A 19,476-nucleotide genomic window follows, 5' to 3' on the forward strand; every position below is an offset into this window, starting at 1 on the left:
TCGCGTCGGAGGGAGGTCGCGTGGGCAAACACACTCCCTCCTGGCGTCTCGCCAGCACTCCTTCTCGCCGCCGCCCTTATTACACGAGCCTGACTTACGACCAACCAGGGGACAACCACCCCCTCTCCCTCTTCCGGCACTTCTCGAACTCACAACCGCTCTCCCCCACCCCACCGCTCACTACTCATTTGCATCCCATTGTCCGCAGACGACTGCATTACAGCCGGGGTCAACACCCCGCGCTAACACTCGCTCCGCCTTCTACCCCCTGCTCGACTCTATGTCTTCTCCCTCATATTCTACCCCCTGCTCGACTCTATGCCTTTGCCCGCACCGTCTTCTACCTCCTGATCGACTCTATGCCTTCTCCCGCACCACCTTCTACCCCTGCTCGACTCTATGCCTTCGCCCGCACCGTCTTCTACCTCCTGCTTGTTCTATGCCATCTTACACACCACCTTCTACCCCCTGCTCGACTCTATGCCTTCTCCCGCACCGCCTTCAACCCCCTGATCGACTTTATGCCTTCTCCCACACCACCTTCTACCCCCTGCTCGACTCTATTTTTTTCTCCCGCACCACCTTCTACCTCCTGATCGACTCTATGCCTTCTCCCGAACCACCTTCTACCCCTGCACTACTCTATGCCTTCTCCCGCACCGCCTTCTACCTCCTGCTCGAATCTATACCTTCTCCCGCACCGCCTTCTACCCCCTGCTCGACTCTATGCCTTTCGCTGCGCGGAGTCGACGTGATGGCCGGAGCTCTTAGCAGGACGGGACGGTTGCCAATTTTCTTTTATCCAGTGGTTTCCCGGGCGTAGCAATTTTTCATCCTTTCATATTGAATTGTCTTTCCCCCTTCGTTATAATGCACAACTCGAGACTGTAAAAACAGTTATTATTAATAATCTAGCTAAAGTTGTGATCACTCTTTAATAATTAATTTAATACTGAACCCCAATGACATATTTACGCATGCCGTTAAATTGAGTGCTTTGCCTTAGAGACTCCAATAATGGACAGTCTTATTGTTTTTGTTCATCCCTCTTCAGTTTGTGACCTGCTTTCCTCTCCACTCCCGCGTTGTATGTATGTTTCCTTTCGTAACCTACTCTAAAACTGTTGAAGATTAAGATGGATAGTGTTGTGATGGTGTTGATGGTTTCATCAGTCCGGGGGCAAATTTGGGAACCCAAACTTCGCCACGGGGATATTATCATTGCGTCACAGAGGCGGAATAGGCCAAATGATCCTGCAGTGGTTTATTGTTGCCTTCCATAAGGAAAAAAACCCCGTTCCCTGCTATTGGTCTGTGAAAATCTAAGCTTTCGAATGAACATACATATAAACACTATCATTTCGTTTCAAAATCATGGCTACATAATCTGAAATCAGATATACTAAAAATTTTTTACCTAGAGCCGAAACAATGAAGTATATTTCCCTTAAGACCCGAGGACAATATATAATAATCAAGTACTAAAAAAACCAACACACAACTTACTAAAAAATTTTATTTACATATTTACAACTGGATATCATTAGTTTATATTTACTTTTATTTCAACTGATGGTAATGTCCCATTTATATTGTAACCACGAATAAACATTTATAAACAATTTCGTGACTAATTTTACTAAATAACGAAAATTATTTTTATTCCAGGAACTAACTAGATAGTATATTCTCGTTGGGACAACGAAATTTTTGTTCGAATCGTACGCTGCTTCCCGTATTTTAACAGCGCATTTCCATTTTTCTTTACTGCTTCTGAGCTCTTTAAAGCGGTCTCTAAAGCATTCGAGATAGTAAGTGGGATAGGGCAGAACAACTTAACGACTTTCTCAAGTGCACGCCTTAATACCACAGCCCGTAAAAAGAAATTGGCTCTAACCAGACACAAACCAACCCAGAAACGCAAGTCAAACAAGATTTTGCAGAAATATCTTCAGGCTTATGCGTTTCTGCGCAGCTGCCTGTATCCACGTCGTAAAATATAAATAGAAAACATTCAGACCCAGCCATACATAAAATAAATTTATAATGGGAATTTCCTCAAACAACTTAAGAATAGTTTCCCATTATAGATTTATTTTATGTGTGGATGTGTCTGAAAGTCTACTGCCAATGAACAGCTGATATTTTCCCAAGTATACAGTCAATGTCTGACTCAAGAAACATATTTTTCACATTATCTTAAAGCATATTGGTTCTTAAGCACTTAAATTCACCACTATAACCTATCTGAAAGATATTTAGATAATCTTGGTTCCTTTTTCTCAGTTAAACTAGCTTTCGCATAATTTCTATAACCATATTTTTAAGTGAGGAAACATATATTAAACAATTTGGTATGATTTATTTAGTACAATTTATTAAACAAAATTAATTATTTTCAATGGGGCCTTCGGAATCATTAATTTGTTCTTTCTCAGTGGGAGATAACATTACTCTGTATAATAATTGAATAAAAATAATGTTTTCAAGCTCTAAGTAACTATCAGTACCTCTTCTTTTGATTGCTGATGTCAAACTTTTTTTTTTTGTTTAGTAACTATTTGGTTTTTGGTATCCTCTATCGATAATTTTCCCAAATTGTTCAAGCCAGTTTTGTCAAAAGCTATTAAATTTGTTCGTACAAGTTGCGAAATCATTATCTATCGCTTATTCGTTTCGGATTCATTATCTTCTTTTCGTCCCAAATAGATATATATACATACATATGTTACCTTTTTGAATTTTTTTCTCAAGCAATAACTTAGTTTCAAATAGTTTCGTGAATTGCGGATTTTATAACTTTTCTTTTAGTTAATGTCTACTTATTTGACATTATAAATGACAGCAATTGAATTTTTCGTTAGCTAATTTAAGTTAGTTTACATTTTTGTAGGTAATGTTTCCGAAATACTACAAAGACTTAGTATTGTCCAAAAGGATATTAAAAATTGGTAGTTTCAAATCGTTCAATGTGTTTAAATTGATGCTTTCTTCATTGTAATTTCACTACTTCAGATAATGTAAATAATCTACACATATTATTGTCTATAAATATATCCATTTACATATAGTGAAATGACATTCAATGGTTCGGCACATTTTGTAATCCGGCACCAATCAAGCCGTTCGCGTTCAAATTATTTTTCGGGTGGATTCCGACTGTAACCAGATCGCATTACTGCTCTGATGGCGATTTCAGTTCGCTTGGAGTTTGTAGTTTCCTTGCGGTTTCATTCCATTAGGCAATGTTTTCAAATTTCACATATTCCCATCATTTGGTATTCCTGTTGAAACTATGATCAGCTTAAAATGTGTGGATTACCTGGCCGGTGTATCGATTGTCAGATTGTGATGTAACAAAACATATTTAAACATAATGATCAGTGGCGGATGCAGAATTGTTCTTCAGAAGGGGGGAAGCGGATGGGGAAAAAAATATAAAAATAAATAAAATTAAAATCCGTGTTTTCAAAAAAAAAAACTTACGTTAACAACAGGGGATTTTGGACTGTTGCATTATCAATCTCAACACGAGTCGCTTTCTGTGTAGTTTGTTGTTCAAAGCGTCATCGCATGCCGCCGTTACCAAAATATTACAATATTTTTCATATTGTATGTCATTATATTATGTCGTGTTAATTAAATGTAATGTTCTTTGATGTTGTAGTGTCTTCCCCCGCATTTATTTGCTGTTCAGGAGTCAGACATCAGACCGCTTCGTAAGTGAATTAACGGTGTCTTGTGCTAGGTACGCGGTGCTTAAACTCCGAGCAACACCCCCTTAGCTCGTAAAACGGAACACCGCGCCGTGCAGACTTGGGTCTTAAGGCAAGGGGGATCAGCCGGGGATAATCAAACCTGCCTTTCAGAGACCTGCTAGGCAACTACTACCAGGGGTCGCGAAACCCAGAATAACACTCGCTCATAGCCTTGCAGCTACGAGAGGGCAAAAGGGGCTGTTAAACCAGCTTAGAACTCCCGCGTGACCCTTTACAGTACCGTTAACTATCACGTGCATTTCTTGTGATTACGGAGCGCACCCGTTTGAAGCTGTCCTCCTGATTAGTTGTCACACAGAAAATGTACTTTGTACTTACAACGCATTGCTTTTGTTATTAATTGCATGTGTGAAATACGTTTATTCGTTGCTGAAATTGGCGCATAATATAAAAATTTTAGTTGGTGTTCCATTCAGGCAAGATTTTCTTAACAATGGAAATATATAATTGAATTATTAAAGTGTGCAGTTTATACCGGAAAGCTTTTCAGGAAACGGTTTACAAATAACTTTATCTATTGTAGGTATGTACTGGGACAACACAAAGCGTAAGTTAATGCCCGGGTGATAATCCGAACCTAGCATTACTGCGAACAATATTTTGTAGCGATACAGTTGTTTTCGTGTAAATGTGCTATTTTACAAATATCTATAATTTTACATAAATATTCCTGTTCCATTAAAAAAAAAAAAACAGAGCATGTTAAGGTTGGAACTGTGAATTAAACCCTATTAACCTGTGAGAGATATCAACGGTCCTGTTGTCCAATGGTAAGAACTCATGGGTTTATGGACAAAAGTTGAGGTTTGGATCCCTGGTCGAGTACGTCAGACGTCGAATTTTTTTTAATACGTCTTCTGTTTAGTTTCTTGTATGGTTTTTTTTTTGCAATGGGGAAGATTGTTTTAAGATTATTTTTTGGGCATACATCATTGTTCGTTACTTCGTACGTCATAAGAAATCTTAATAATATACAAAAAAAATGAAAATACGCAAACACACAGTAAACAAGCATCAATTAACCAATGTCAAGTGTATTCGATGATTCAAAATCATATACAGCACAGAAAATTCCCTGAAAGGAATCAGTCTGAAAAAAATTACAGCACAGACGGACACACTGAGCTGATAACGACGGGAGCTGCAAGAAGGGCAGTAAATAAAAACAAAAACGACTCTGTACAACACAGCGTAAACAGACGAACCCAACGATGAAACTAAACAGACAGTGCGGACAACACAAAGACAATACAGAGACGCGCAGGCGAACGCAGGGCTGTAATACCTACAACATATATTCTGAACACCAAAAAACCGACGACAGCACAGACCAACAACAAAAGGCTTCTTAAGACAAAAACAGTTGCGACGTTTTAGGGAACTGATATCTGTTCCCGTCCCCAAGGCACAAATGTTTGTGCGCCTTTGTATTCTTTTATGTTGTTATCTGTTGGTGTTGTTAGCCCACCGTGTCCTTCTGTGCTGTAATTTTTATTTTTTATTTCAAATTCCTTCCGTGATTTTTTCTGTGCCGCTCACGTTTTAATTTTTTTGACATCGGGCAAATTTTTAGCCGTTTTCTGTTTGCATGTCCATCTAATTTTTGTGTCCGTTATCGAGGTTACTTTATAACCACGGCGTACGAACAGAATAAACATCCTGAATGGAATGTTCTCCGTTGGAAGAAGCACTCAAAGAACATAAGGGGAAAAAAAAAAGTTGTGTCGTCTGTGTTTTCCTTTGTAAATGATGAATGTTTGGTCGGTGAAGCAGGGATGCTATGCCATGGGAAATTTTTTTTTATTTAATGCAGTTTTTTTTTTTTGACATAACGCCATTGGAGTTTTGTAATGTTTGTCATTGAAAATTTGAAAAAATAAAAAAAATAAAAAATAAAAAATATAAGTTAGTCATGGGGACTGTTGACAAGTGAAAACTTAAAAATTTTGTTTTAAAATGTGTAAGCGCCGGGAGTGCAGGAGCCATGGCGCGACTGTTGCAGCTGCAGCTGCGGCGGGTCGGCGGGTGTGCGGGGCCGGACATGAGCGCGCGCGTGGAGCCGACATGAGCCGGCTGGCGCTCCTGGCGACGGCGCTGCGCCTGGTCTCGTGCGCCGTCACCACAGGTCAGTGCCTCCCCTCCACGGGTCGTCACCACGACGCGGGCTGGGTTTCCCAATTTTCCCCCAGCATCTTATACCTTTGCTGGTGATACCTTATTATTTTCATTCTTCTGCTTTATTCCCCCCCCCCCCCCCCGGCTCGTAGCAGTGTTTACGAAAGAGCTCCAAGAGCTGGAGCGTTTTTTATACCCAACTGTTGGTGGTGGGATCGTGTCATTTACACGAGTGAGTATCTTGCTCAATAGGTGATACTTGACTTGTCAAACTTTTTTTTTTTTTTACCGAACGTACAATGACGCCGAAATACCATAACGCCGAGTGTCAAAATTGACCACAACGCCGACAGCTGGAAAACTGCTGCGTGCCACAACGCCGGAAAAATTGATTTTTCTGGAAGGGGGGGGGGGGGCGGCCACAGGAGCAAAATGAAAAAAAACAACTGAATGAATTTGTGTGCCTAACCTTACCAAACGTAACCTTTTGTGGCAGTCCTGCGATGACATTTTTCGGCGTTAATGTATTTCGGCGTTGTGGTACCTACACAGCAGTTTTCGGCGTTGTGGTCAATTTTGGCATTCGGCGTTATTGTACGTTCGGCGTTGTGGTATTTCGGTATCTCTACCACCTCGTTTTTTTGACGTGATAACGTCTTATAAATCCGATGAACGCCGGCTTGCACGCAAGAAAAAAGCATGACTCATTGTCACGTACCTGTAGCCTGAGCCGAGCGTGCAAGAACCGGCCAACCACCGTGCGTGCGAGAAAATTCTTCTATAATATCAAACAGGTTAAGGCGAGCTTTTTTAACTAGTTATTGTTCGTTGATTATATTTAAACAAAATTATTTAAATTTAAATTTGCAAAAAACTGTAAATAATATTTGAAAATTAAAAAAAAGGATGCAATTTTTTCATCAATGTTTTCTTATGGCGTTATCACGTGAAATTATTGTCCGTAAACCGACTTTACAGACAACCCCCATTCCCCCCCCCCCCCCACACTCTGGTAGAGGGCTGTGGGGGGAGCTGTAATGGGAAGTTAAAGTAAAATGGCGGGCATTGAAATGTTCAAGCCGAAGGAAAAAGTTAAAGAAGAAAGTAAAAAAAAAAGGCTGTCTGTAAAGTCGGTTACGGAAGATAATTTTACGTGAGAACGTCATAAGAAAACATTGATGAAAAATTGCATACTTTTTTAATTTTCAAATATTAATTACAGTGTTTGCAAATTTTATTTAAATAATTATGTTTAAATATAATTACGAACAATTAGTTATAGAAATAAACTGAAATCAAATCTGATATTATAGAAGATTATAGAAGCCAAAAGTAGGTAATATTAAAAAATTGGTGCGTGTTCTTATGTACGCTCGTGAGAAGTTATACTTCTTTGGTATCTTTAAAAAATAGTTTTAATTGCATGCAAATAATTAATTACAATAAAATAATAAAAGGGCTGGAAAAAGATAATCATCACAGTCAATAAAGGTCAGTTTAAATTTCAAAATTAAATAATTAAAATTTAGAGATTAATAAATATTTATGTCATAATTTGTACTAAAATTATAAGATTCTTAATTTTAAATATGTATTGATTATTTAATATTTTAAAAGAAAATAAATAAATTTAATAATAAGTTCAAAAATTTAATTTTTTAATTTTTTTAATATTTATTATTTTCTTAATTTAATATTCACTTTTCATTTTTATCAAAAAGTTTTCATTAAATTTGTTTATTTATTTTTTATAAATATTTATTATTTATTCAATTGAATAATAAATATTAAACATTAATATTTTAATTTTATGTTCTATTTTAATTTTTATCACAATTGTTTTATTAAATTTATTTCTTTATTTTGTAAATATTAAATAACCCATAGCACTTGAAAAAGTATATAAGCACAATTTATTTTACTAATATTAACGAATAAATAATATTAATCAAAATATTCAATATAAATCACTACTGAATATAATTTATTAGCATTATATATTAATTCGCACATGTATGAAACTAAAACACGTGTTGTGAATGTAGAAACTAGAAACATGTGGATAAATATTATAAATATGAAAACAGTGAAAAGAGGCGACTAATAGAGGTTCTATTTCTATTTTGTTGGTAGTTTTTTTTTTCGAGACTTAATGAGCGGTTTAACGGGCAGCTTCAACCTGTTAATTTTGTGTTACAGTGATGCGCGCTCATCTTAAAATTTCACTCCCATTATTTTTTCATAACGCGCCTAAAGAAGTACAATTTCAAAAAGTTAACTTTTCTGTGGTTTTAAAACCAAATAAATATAATGTTTATACAATAACTTTATGCTTGTAAGCACACGCATATTTTAACTAAACACGCTATTTTAATATCTAACATTTATTTCAAAATAACTTTACCATCGACAGTGCAAGCTCTTACATATGTTTTTACTAGTATATATTTCTATATAATTATTCTACAGCGGGATTGTAAGTTGGTTTACAGGAAAGTAACTAAAAAGCCAGACTAGTTATACAAATTATATTTCACTATTATGAAATTACATAATTCATGCTGGACGAACAACATAAAAACACATAAATTTGTTCGTTACCGAGGTTATATGTTACTGCACGTGTTAATGACTCACGAAACTACAGTAAACTCGTTGGAATAACATCATGTCAGTGTTAAGAAGACTGCAAGTATCCGCTCTACCACTCTGGTTCTGGGGTAGAGCGCCTGCCTTGTGACTTGTAGGACCCGGGTTCGCGCCCCGGCTCCTCCAAGGCGGATTGCCCAGACGAAATGGTGGCATTTTCTCTGGTAAGAATACAATCCCTTGTAACAAGTCAGGCTACCAAAAGAAACGGTGGGTGGAACAGAAAAAAACCTTCCAGGTGGCTTCCAAATGGGGAGCCCGTTTCTTTTCTTGGGCTCCCCATGCGGTGGCCATTCCGGGGGTTTCTCCGGGGGAACGGAGTTTTGCGAAAATATTTTTTGTAGTTTTGTAGCATTATCAAACCAACATGTTATAAATAAAGCTCATGCAAACATTTAAAACATTAAAAAAAATTGCTTTTGTACAAAAAATATTTTAATTCAGTGTGTATTATTCAGTGAGTGGTTGTGTGTTCAACCATTTATCGGTATATATTTTCTTGGTGGTTAAATTCTAGTCAGAAACCTTTGTTTTGTAGTATTTTAACAGTTTTTGACGAATTTTATTCCTAAAATATTTTAGGCCTCGTCAAGCAATTCGTGGTATATATGTTTTCATTATCTTACAAATAGACGCTTTGCAGTCAAATTTGCAAATGCAATTTCATGGTATATTAGGTGTTGCGCAAAGTAGTAGTTTATCTCAACTACTCTCTAATATTTAATAAACGATATTCCAACTGTAATCAGAATTTAACAAGAAAAGATGCTGATGAAAAAAATATATGTTTGCGAAACTATTCAGCAAAATATTTCAGTTGTCCGGATCTGATTTTCAGGTTAACAAACGTCTCTGAATTACAATAGCATTTATTGTATAATCTTTAGTCAAAAAACTAATTTAATTAATCAGAATTATCACATAGTAAGTAATGACATTAAACGTGGTGTCCTCTTTTAAGACCTTCGAGTTATATTGGATGCCAAGCTTTTTTTTTTCACCAACATGTAGATAATACTATTAGCAACACATGAAGATCTTTAGGTCTAATTAAATTTAAAACTTTCTCTGCATTAAATTATTTTAATTATAAAAGAATTTAAAGTATGCAGAAAAAGTTCTTAAAATAGGCATTTAAATTATTTTGAATATGCTACATTCCTATATAAATTATTTGCATTTTCTGTATATTAGACGTTCGATGAGTGATGCACTTTTTATTATAAACATTTTATTACCATTTTTGTTGGTTAAGACATAATGACTCGGTTTGGATTAAGAATTCCAACTTGCAATTACAGAATTTGTGACACTTTTAAAACCATTAGTAACTATAAAATGTGTAAAAAAATTATAACTCCTTTTGAATAATCTACAAATACTCATTGGTAAAACTTTTGTATACACCATTTAAGTTTCTGTTTAAGATTTTTGTGAAAACCAAAGTAACCAATTGGTTAACTGAAATTTATCTAGCTGTGTGTTGTGTTGTTTCGCGTTTTGTCGCATTGATGTTTATCAGTGTATATCATGTGTTTTTGTTGTTATTTTATGTCATAATTCGTTTATAGGTGCTGTAAGGCACAAAAACTGAATTTCAATTAGATCTGACAGTTTTAATGAAGCAGGATAATATGCTACGCATAGTAACATTTTTTTATTTTATAATATAAAAATACATAAATTTTAGCAGAGTTTATTTTTGAAAGACTGCAAGCCTGTGCAAAGCCCATCAACATTCGAAATGTACGAACCTGTCTCCCCTAGAGCGCCTGTGCTGCTTGCCCTGTGCCAACAAACTACACTACACAAAAATATTTCTCTCGCATTTCAGCATCTTAAAAACAAATTTTTGTAGACTTTAAATAATTTATTATAGACATTAAAAACCTTAACATCCGAGTTTTTGGTGTTCAGTCACAGAAAACATTACATAAGAAAATCCTTGAATATTTGCGTTGGATTTGCACTCATTAAATAATGATCTAAAATTACTTCAATTATTCCAGTGTGCAAAAATGTAAATTCTATGGTATATGTATGTTTACGAGTAAGGCCGTTTTCCTCATTCCGTAGAATGTATAAAAAATTTTGGCAGAATGGAATACTAGGTACCACATGCATTTTTTTTTTAATCGTAATAAGAATACAGTGCTACCTATATAACATTTTTGGAAACATTTCTTTATTCTCGTCCGCGATCTGGATATGATTTGTTATTGCAACTATCGCCGTCTGAAGCGCTATTTGTACGCTTTAAAGTTAACCTGAGAAACAGCTAAAGGGTTTACAGCGCTACCTACCGAGTATTCTATGCACTACTTCGAGGACAATGCTGCTGTGCTCATTCCATGGAGGGTGTAAGAAAATATGGCAGAATTCCGTTACGTCCTTTGGACTTATGGCATATTTCCGTTATGGTACTTTTCCGCCGTTTTCGAAGAAGCCAGGCGGAATACTTCCATTATGGTAGTCTTCCGTCGCCCCTTTAGTTCAAGCATATATATTTTATTAATCCATTGCAAAGCTAATCGAATATATAATCATTTGACTTTATTTTGTTTGATTATGCCGGAAAGGTGTTCAGGGAACGGTTTACAAATAACTTTAGCTGTTGGAGGCACTGGGACAACACAAAGCATAAATGCCCGGGTAAGAATCGTAATCCAGTATTACCGTGAACACAAATATCTGTAATTTTGTATGAATGTGTCTGTTCTATTCTGCTGGCAAACACGGAGGTGATAAATGTGCCGTCTTTCCTTCTGGGGAGGGGGGATTCAGCACGCTAGGTTTTTGCGTATCGCAACTCAGGCCTCGCGGCTTAAGGTCATTTCCGTAGGCGAACCCAGGTGGGCTGCGGTTGAAGGCCCGTAGTCAAAAGGGAAGGAGGGCAGGAAGTGGAATAACACGAAAAGTGGGGCAAGACGTGCGATTGTTTTAGAAACTAGTGTTTTATCTCTCTGTCTCTACACAGTTTACAAAATTACTCTAGGTTTTATTCAAGAAATAAATATAACACAAAAGTAAGCTTGAGTGATAATGATAAAATGTGTAGATACTTTATTGTGCAAATTATTACAATATATACGATTATCTAACAACCAAACATAATTCATATTACTTATTTAAATGGCATATTAAAAAAATACAATTAATTTTATGTAAATTAAAGTAATACGCTGAACTAAATTATTTAATAAATGATAAAATTAATCTACGTAGCTACCAGAGATAATAAAACACTACAAAAAATATATACAAATATAATGATTTTCTAATAGCCCTAGCTATACAGTTCTCTATAAAATTCGTAAAAAACTATAAATCTACGTTTATTTGGATCCTACCGTGGAAAGAATCGATTCCCCCTTTTGGGCCAGGTTGTAAATTTTTCGTTATAAAATCATCTCAGAATTGTTGTTTCCGACACCAAAATCAAGTATGGGCTCGAAATCACAAACTAATGAATGATTTTCCTGAGAAAATATAATTTAATGTAGCGTAGGTTGCGTTATGAAGGGGCAGTGTTTCGGCCATTCAAAACCCTCGTTCGAACCCGTCTCGGGGCGCAAGGATATAAACATGGTGTGTGTTAGTTTGGAAACATGAAGCAGTTCGATGTCTCTTACGTTCACACAACTCTCCGTTGTTGGAGACAAATAAGTAAATATGTCATCATGTAGTGAATACAAACATTAAACATACACATCTGCAAAATAATAGCGTCAAACTTCATTATAACCAAAAATTAATTTTTGTTTTGCAATTAGGAATAGGGGTGAGGGATGCGATCATGGAAAGGACTGTCTTGCCTCCGAGTGACGGACAGAAAGACACCTCGAGTCTTACGGGCAGGTCACAGGACTCTCGAGTCTGCCGAGCCTCTAGCAGCGCGTCCTGCGAACGTCATGATTGTTTGGAGGACGCGCGATCCTTGCCGGCGGCGGACTCGAACCCGCTACCCAGGCGCCGACCTGCCGAGCCACAGCTGACGATGTCACCAGAGGACACTCTAGTTACTGCAAATTATCACTCAATTTCGGTCACGCAACTGGAGAGTGGACGAGGACGGCAGGGGCGTGGGGGGGGGGGGGGGGTCACGATGCGACGTGACAAGAGGATCGAACTCACTCCCCCTCCCTCCCCGCGGAAGTGATCCGTATCGCGCACTCCCCCCTCAGACCCCTCGGCCGAACGGGGCGCGTTCCATAATGCATGAGCAGTAGGTGGCCGCTGATGCGTGCCGAGAGGGGAGAATGGCGGGTGTTTTCCCTATCAATGGCTCCAGCGAGGCGCGATATGGGCGCTCCGGCGAGCGGAACCCACCCTCGGCGGCGCCGCGTGAGCCAGCCGCTCTTTCAGCCTGCGCCTCTTCGCACCATCGTGCTCTTTGGCCTCGCTGCTCTCCACGTACTTCACACCTGGCGCTCTATGGCCTCGCTGCTCTCCACGTACTTCACACCTGGCGCTCTATGGCCTCGCTGCTCTCCACGTACCTCTTCGCACCTGGCGCTCTATGGCCTCGCTGCTCTCCACGTACTTCACACCTGGCGCTCTATGGCCTCTCTGCTCTCCACGTACTTCACACCTGGCGCTCTATGGCCTCGCCGCTCTCCACGCACCTCTTCACACCTGGCGCTCTATGGCCTCGCTGCTCTCCGCGTACTTCACACCTGGCGCTCTATGGCCTCGCTGCTCTCCACGTACTTCACACCTGGCGCTCTATGGCCTCGCCGCTCTCCACGCACCTCTTCACACCTTGCGCTCTATGGCCTCGCTGCTCTCCACGTACCTCTTCTCACCTGGCGCTCTATGGCCTCGCTGCTCTCCACGTACCTCTTCGCACCTGGCGCTCTATGGCCTCGCTGCTCTCCACGTACCTCTTCGCACCTGACGCTCTATGGCCTCGCTGCTCTCCACGTACTTCACACCTGGCGCTCTATGACCTCGCTGCTCTCCACGTACTTCACACCTCGCACTTTGTGGCGGGCCCTGCTCTCCACGTACTTCACACCTGGCGCTCTATGGCCTCGCTGCTCTCCACGTACTTCACACCTGGAGCTCTATGGCCTCTTAGCTCTCCACGTACTTCACACCTGGCGCTCTATGGCCTCTCTGCTCTCCACGTACTTCACACCTTGCGCTCTATGGCCTCGCCGCTCTCCACGCACCTCTTCGCACCTGGCGCTCTATGGCCTCGCTGCTCTCCACGTACCTCTTCGCACCTGACGCTCTATGGCCTCGCCGCTCTCCACGCACCTCTTCACACCTTGCGCTCTATGGCCTCGCTGCTCTCCACGTACCTCTTCTCACCTGGCGCTCTATGGCCTCGCTGCTCTCCACGTACCTCTTCGCACCTGGCGCTCTATGGCCTCGCTGCTCTCCGCGTACTTCACACCTGGCGCTCTATGGCCTCGCTGCTCTCCACGTACTTCACACCTGGCGCTCTATGGCCTCGCCGCTCTCCACGCACCTCTTCACACCTTGCGCTCTATGGCCTCGCTGCTCTCCACGTACCTCTTCTCACCTGGCGCTCTATGGCCTCGCTGCTCTCCACGTACCTCTTCGCACCTGGCGCTCTATGGCCTCGCTGCTCTCCACGTACCTCTTCGCACCTGACGCTCTATGGCCTCGCTGCTCTCCACGTACTTCACACCTGGCGCTCTATGACCTCGCTGCTCTCCACGTACTTCACACCTCGCACTTTGTGGCGGGCCCTGCTCTCCACGTACTTCACACCTGGCGCTCTATGGCCTCGCTGCTCTCCACGTACTTCACACCTGGAGCTCTATGGCCTCTTAGCTCTCCACGTACTTCACACCTGGCGCTCTATGGCCTCGCTGCTCTCCACGTACTTCACACCTGGCGCTCTATGACCTCGCTGCTCTCCACGTACTTCACACCTCGCACTTTGTGGCGGGCCCTGCTCTCCACGCACTTCTTCACACCTGGCGCTCTATGGCCACGCTGCTCTCCACGTACCTCTTCGCACCTGGCGCTCTATGGCCTCGCTGCTCTCCACGTACTTCACACCTGGCGCTCTATGGCCTCGCTGCTCTCCACGTACCTCTTCGCACCAGGCGCTCTATGGCCTCGCTGCTCTCCACGTACCTCTTCGCACCTGACGCTCTATGGCCTCGCTGCTCTCCACGTACTTCACACCTGGCGCTCTATGACCTCGCTGCTCTCCACGTACTTCACACCTCGCACTTTGTGGCGGGCCCTGCTTTCCACGCACTTCACACCTGGAGCTCTATGGCCTCTTAGCTCTCCACGTACTTCACACCTGGCGCTCTATGGCCTAGCCGCTCTCCACGCACCTCTTCACACCTTGCGCTTAATGGCCTCGCTGCTCTCCATGTACCTCTTCGCACCTGGCGCTCTATGGCCTCGCTGCTCTCCACGTACTTCGCACCAGGCGCTCTATGGCCTCGCTGCTCTCCACGTACCTCTTCGCACCTGACGCTCTATGGCCTCGCTGCTCTCCACGTACTTCACACCTGGCGCTCTATGACCTCGCTGCTCTCCACGTACTTCACACCTCGCACTTTGTGGCGGGCCCTGCTCTCCACGCACTCCACACCTGGAGCTCTATGGCCTCTTAGCTCTCCACGTACTTCACACCTGGCGCTCTATGGCCTCGCTGCTCTCCACGTACCTCTTCGCACCTGGCGCTCTATGGCCTCGCTGCTCTCCACGTACCTCTTCGCACCTGACGCTCTATGACCTCGCTGCTCTCCACGCACTTCACACCTGGAGCTCTATGGCCTCTTAGCTCTCCACGTACTTCACACCTGGCGCTCTATGACCTCGCTGCTCTCCACGTACTTCACACCTCGCACTTTGTGGCGGGCCCTGCTCTCCACGCACTTCACACCTGGAGCTCTATGGCCTCGCCGCTCTCCACGCACCTCTTCACACCTTGCGCTTAATGGCCTCGCTGCTCTCCACGTACCTCTTCGCACCTGGCGCTCAATGGCCTCGCTGCTCTTCACGTACCTCTTCGCACCAGGCGCTCTATGGCCTCGCTGCTCTCCACGTACCTCTTTGCACCAGACGCTCTATGGCCTCGCTGCTCTCCACGTACTTCACACCTGGCGCTCTATGACCTCGCTGCTCTCCACGTACTTCACACCTCGCACTTTGTGGCGGGCCCTGCTCTCCACGCACTTCACACCTGGAGCTCTATGGCCTCTTAGCTCTCCACGTACTTCACACCTGGCGCTCTATGGCCTCGCTGCTCTCCACGTACCTCTTCGCACCTGGCGCTCTATGGCCTCGCTGCTCTCCACGTACCTCTTCGCACCTGACGCTCTATGACCTCGCTGCTCTCCACGCACTTCACACCTGGAGCTCTATGGCCTCTTAGCTCTCCACGTACTTCACACCTGGCGCTCTATGGCCTCGCCGCTCTTCACTTACCTCTTCACACCTGGCGCTCTATGGCCTCGCTGCTCTCCACGTACTTCACACCTCGCACTTTGTGGCGGGCCCTGCTCTCCACGCACTTCTTCACATCTGGCGCTCTATGGCCTCGCTGCTCTCCACGTACTTCACACCTGGCGCTCTATGGCCTCGCTGCTCTCCACGTACTTCACACCTGGCGCTCTATGGCCTCGCTGCTCTCCACGTACTTCACACCTGGCGCTCTATGGCCTCGCCGCTCTCCACGTACTTCACACCTGGCGCTCTATGGCCTCGCTGCTCTCCACGTACTTCACACCTGGCGCTCTATGGCCTCGCTGCTCTCCACGTATTTCACACCTGGCGCTCTATGGCATCGCTGCTCTCCACGTACTTCACACCTCGCACTTTGTGGCGGGCCCTGCTCTCCACGTACTTCTTCACACCTGGCGCTCTATGGCCTCGCTGCTCTCCACGCACCTCTTCACACCTGGCGCTCTATGGACTCGCTGCTCTCCACGTACTTCACACCTCGCACTCTATGGCGGTCCTGCACTCCACGCACCTCTTCACACCTAGCGCTCTATGGCCTCGCTGCTCGCCGCGTTATTCCTGCTCTCAGAGCAAATCTTCTTGAATGTACATTAAGTTTTATTTTTAATACCTATGCGCGGTCTGCGATGTTCACGAATGCAATATATACGGATGAATCACGTGGGTCCACCACCTTCTAGAGATTTCTGAGATTGCCGCAGATGGCAGCACCGTGTTGAGGGACACATTTCCGTTCCAATCGACTTCCGTTCCATTCACGAAATTACTCTTCCAAAAGCCGTACACCGAGAGATAAATTTTTTACACATAAAATAAAAATTGGTTGTCTGTAAAGTCGGTTTACGGACGATAGTTTAACGTGACAACGTCATAACTAAACATTTAGAAATTATTGCATTTTTATTTTAATAATAAAAGAATATATATTTGAAATTATACTAGTAATCAGATTTTTAAAATGCAAGAATAATTAACCTTTATTGCCGAAATTGTTGTTGTAATAAGCAATGAAAACCACATTAACTTTTCACTTCACTTTATAAACAGTCGACGAAACAGTTCACGTGTAGATGACTTGTAATTAATTTTAAAAACTGGCGTTTAGCTATAAAGTTTAAATATAATTATGAACAAGTTTTACATATAAATAAACGGTAATCAAATATCTATCATCAATTATATGAATCACCATAATTTTTTAGTCAATTGTAACATAACCTATTATTATTACTGCACTCGCCGACAGCGTAACGGAACACAGCGTAACGGAACAATGAGCTTAACGGGACACAGCGTAACGGAACACAGCGTAACTTAACAATGAGCGTAACGGGTCATATCGTAACGGGAAAATGTGCGTAACGGGACACTTTTTCGTGCATGCAGCCGGCGTTCATCGATTTATTAGACGTTGCCACGTCAAAAAAACTATTTTCTGCGAGTATTTTGTTCATGTAATAAACCTAACCTAACCTACTTTTACTTTTTCAAACTATAAATATCGGTTTGTGGCACGAACGCGGATTATTTGGGCGTCTGACTTCGCGTCTGTCTATATTTCTTCCAGTGACGATCAGGACAGTGATGGCGGGTAAAGGGGAAACTAGGTGACACTGAAGCAACAACTGCATCGATACGTTACGAACTGTCAACGTTCGTTCTACTGCATCCACTCAGGCCATGCGCGGGGCAGAGGAGACCACAATTTACATGTTAAATTGTTGTGTTTCACGGTAATTGCTTCAATGCGCTGTAGCGAAACAAGAGCTACATCGCTGTGTCTAAATTAGCATTTCATTATGTCGTTTGGATTTCATACAAAAAACAAATCTGTTGGAAGCAGTTTCGCGGTGTTTTTTTTTTTCTCGTTCGATTCACTAGAAGTTCGTGTAACGTGATTATTTTCTAGTGTGCTGTATAAAATGCGACGGAGCAGTAAATGGCTGACCACTCAGTTTGTGGGGTTAAATTATGGTTGGTAACAAAATTGTCGGTTGACCCGCAACAGATACAAACTAACGGCTGTGCAGGAAAAATTACTGTCAACCCATCAGTCATTAGCACAAAGATATCACTCACTGTGCAATACATCAACACAATAAACTAATTTGGAAACTTCAAATGAATTATTTTATTGACGTGACAACGTCTAATAAATCGAAGAACGCCGGCTGCACGCACGAAAAAGTTTCCCGTTACGCACATTGTCCCGTTACGCTGTGTCCCGTTACGCTCATTGTAAGCTTGCGCCGCATCTATCTCTCTTCCACTCGCTTGGAACAACCATCGATTTGACTTTTTCGAGGCACATTAAACTTGAAACACTCCCATTCGTTTCCTACTTTTCCTATCATCGTCCTATCCCGAACAGAATAATACAGATTGGAAGAAGTTAAATAGCAAACATGTATAAACGTTATAGTTAAAATAATCTTTACGTTAAAGTAATAAAGATATTTGAATTAATGAGTGCAAATAAAAGTAAATTTATCAATTAAATTGTAGATTTCAGTTCACTCCTTCATTGTATCCATACAAAATAGTGATAATTCAATAAAAATAATTCAATTTTATTCATAAAAGTATGTTTTGTTATGCCGACGTTACGTTAAACTATCGTCCGTAAACCGACTTTACAGACAACCAATTTTTTTTATATAATAAGTATGAGTCAGTAAAAATATGAAGGAACGATGAAAATCTGTTAGTAGTCTACTGTAGCTAACAAGATCACGGAATACGTTGCAATTGTTGAGTCACTGCAAAGAAAAAAATTTATGTTCGTTTACAAATCATTTCTATTCAACCAGTTCCAAAAAAAAATAGTTTGTGATGCTATAAGAGAGATATTATAACTTTATACAACAAATGGCTACGGTTCTTTTTGCACACAATAAATACGGTTTTCGAGATAATACTGAGTATTTCTTACGAAAATTGGTGCATAATTTTATTTTTATTATTTATGCTTCATTCGAGCATTTTTTTTAAACCATGGAAATATAATTGAATATTAAATAATTAGGATTTATTTGTTTTTAATGCTCATTAATGTGCGCAGTTATTACTGGAAAGCTATTCAAGGAAAGGTTTACAAATAACTTTAAACTATTAGAAGTACTGGGACAACACATGGCATAAATTCCTGGGTAATAATCCAAACCCAGTATTACTGCGAACACAGTCGTTTCATGTATGTGTAAAAAAATTTAGAAAAATATCTGTAACTTTACTCAAATATATTTATATTCCATCCACGCTTCAGATTGGCGTGAATATTGTTCGTGACGTCAGCTGCAGATGGCACAGTCTGATCTCTCCAGGTTTCCAAGGTTCGCACAGCTGTGGTCAGACGGATCAGACAGGCGCGACTGCGCATTTGTGGTCCCCTTTTAGCTCCCCCCCCCCCCCCCCCCCCCACCTTCTCCAACTCGATCCGATTCAAAGCCCCATGATAGTAGCTTCGATTAAA

General features: G+C 41.6%; 1 protein-coding gene across 1 annotated transcript in view; it reads left to right on the forward strand.

Moving 5' to 3' along the window:
• Window positions 1-19,476, forward strand: part of LOC134537243 (zwei Ig domain protein zig-8-like) — a 474,593-nt gene that overhangs the window by 351,098 nt on the left and 104,019 nt on the right. Inside the window, exon 3 of the mRNA XM_063377511.1 lies at window positions 5,782-5,904. Within this exon, the coding sequence (XP_063233581.1) occupies window positions 5,844-5,904 (61 nt within the window). The 5' untranslated portion in view covers window positions 5,782-5,843. The remainder of the gene's footprint in view (window positions 1-5,781; window positions 5,905-19,476) is intronic.

The sequence above is a fragment of the Bacillus rossius genome, chromosome 12, assembly GCF_032445375.1.
Source record: "Bacillus rossius redtenbacheri isolate Brsri chromosome 12, Brsri_v3, whole genome shotgun sequence".
NCBI classification, from domain to species: domain Eukaryota; kingdom Metazoa; phylum Arthropoda; class Insecta; order Phasmatodea; family Bacillidae; genus Bacillus; species Bacillus rossius.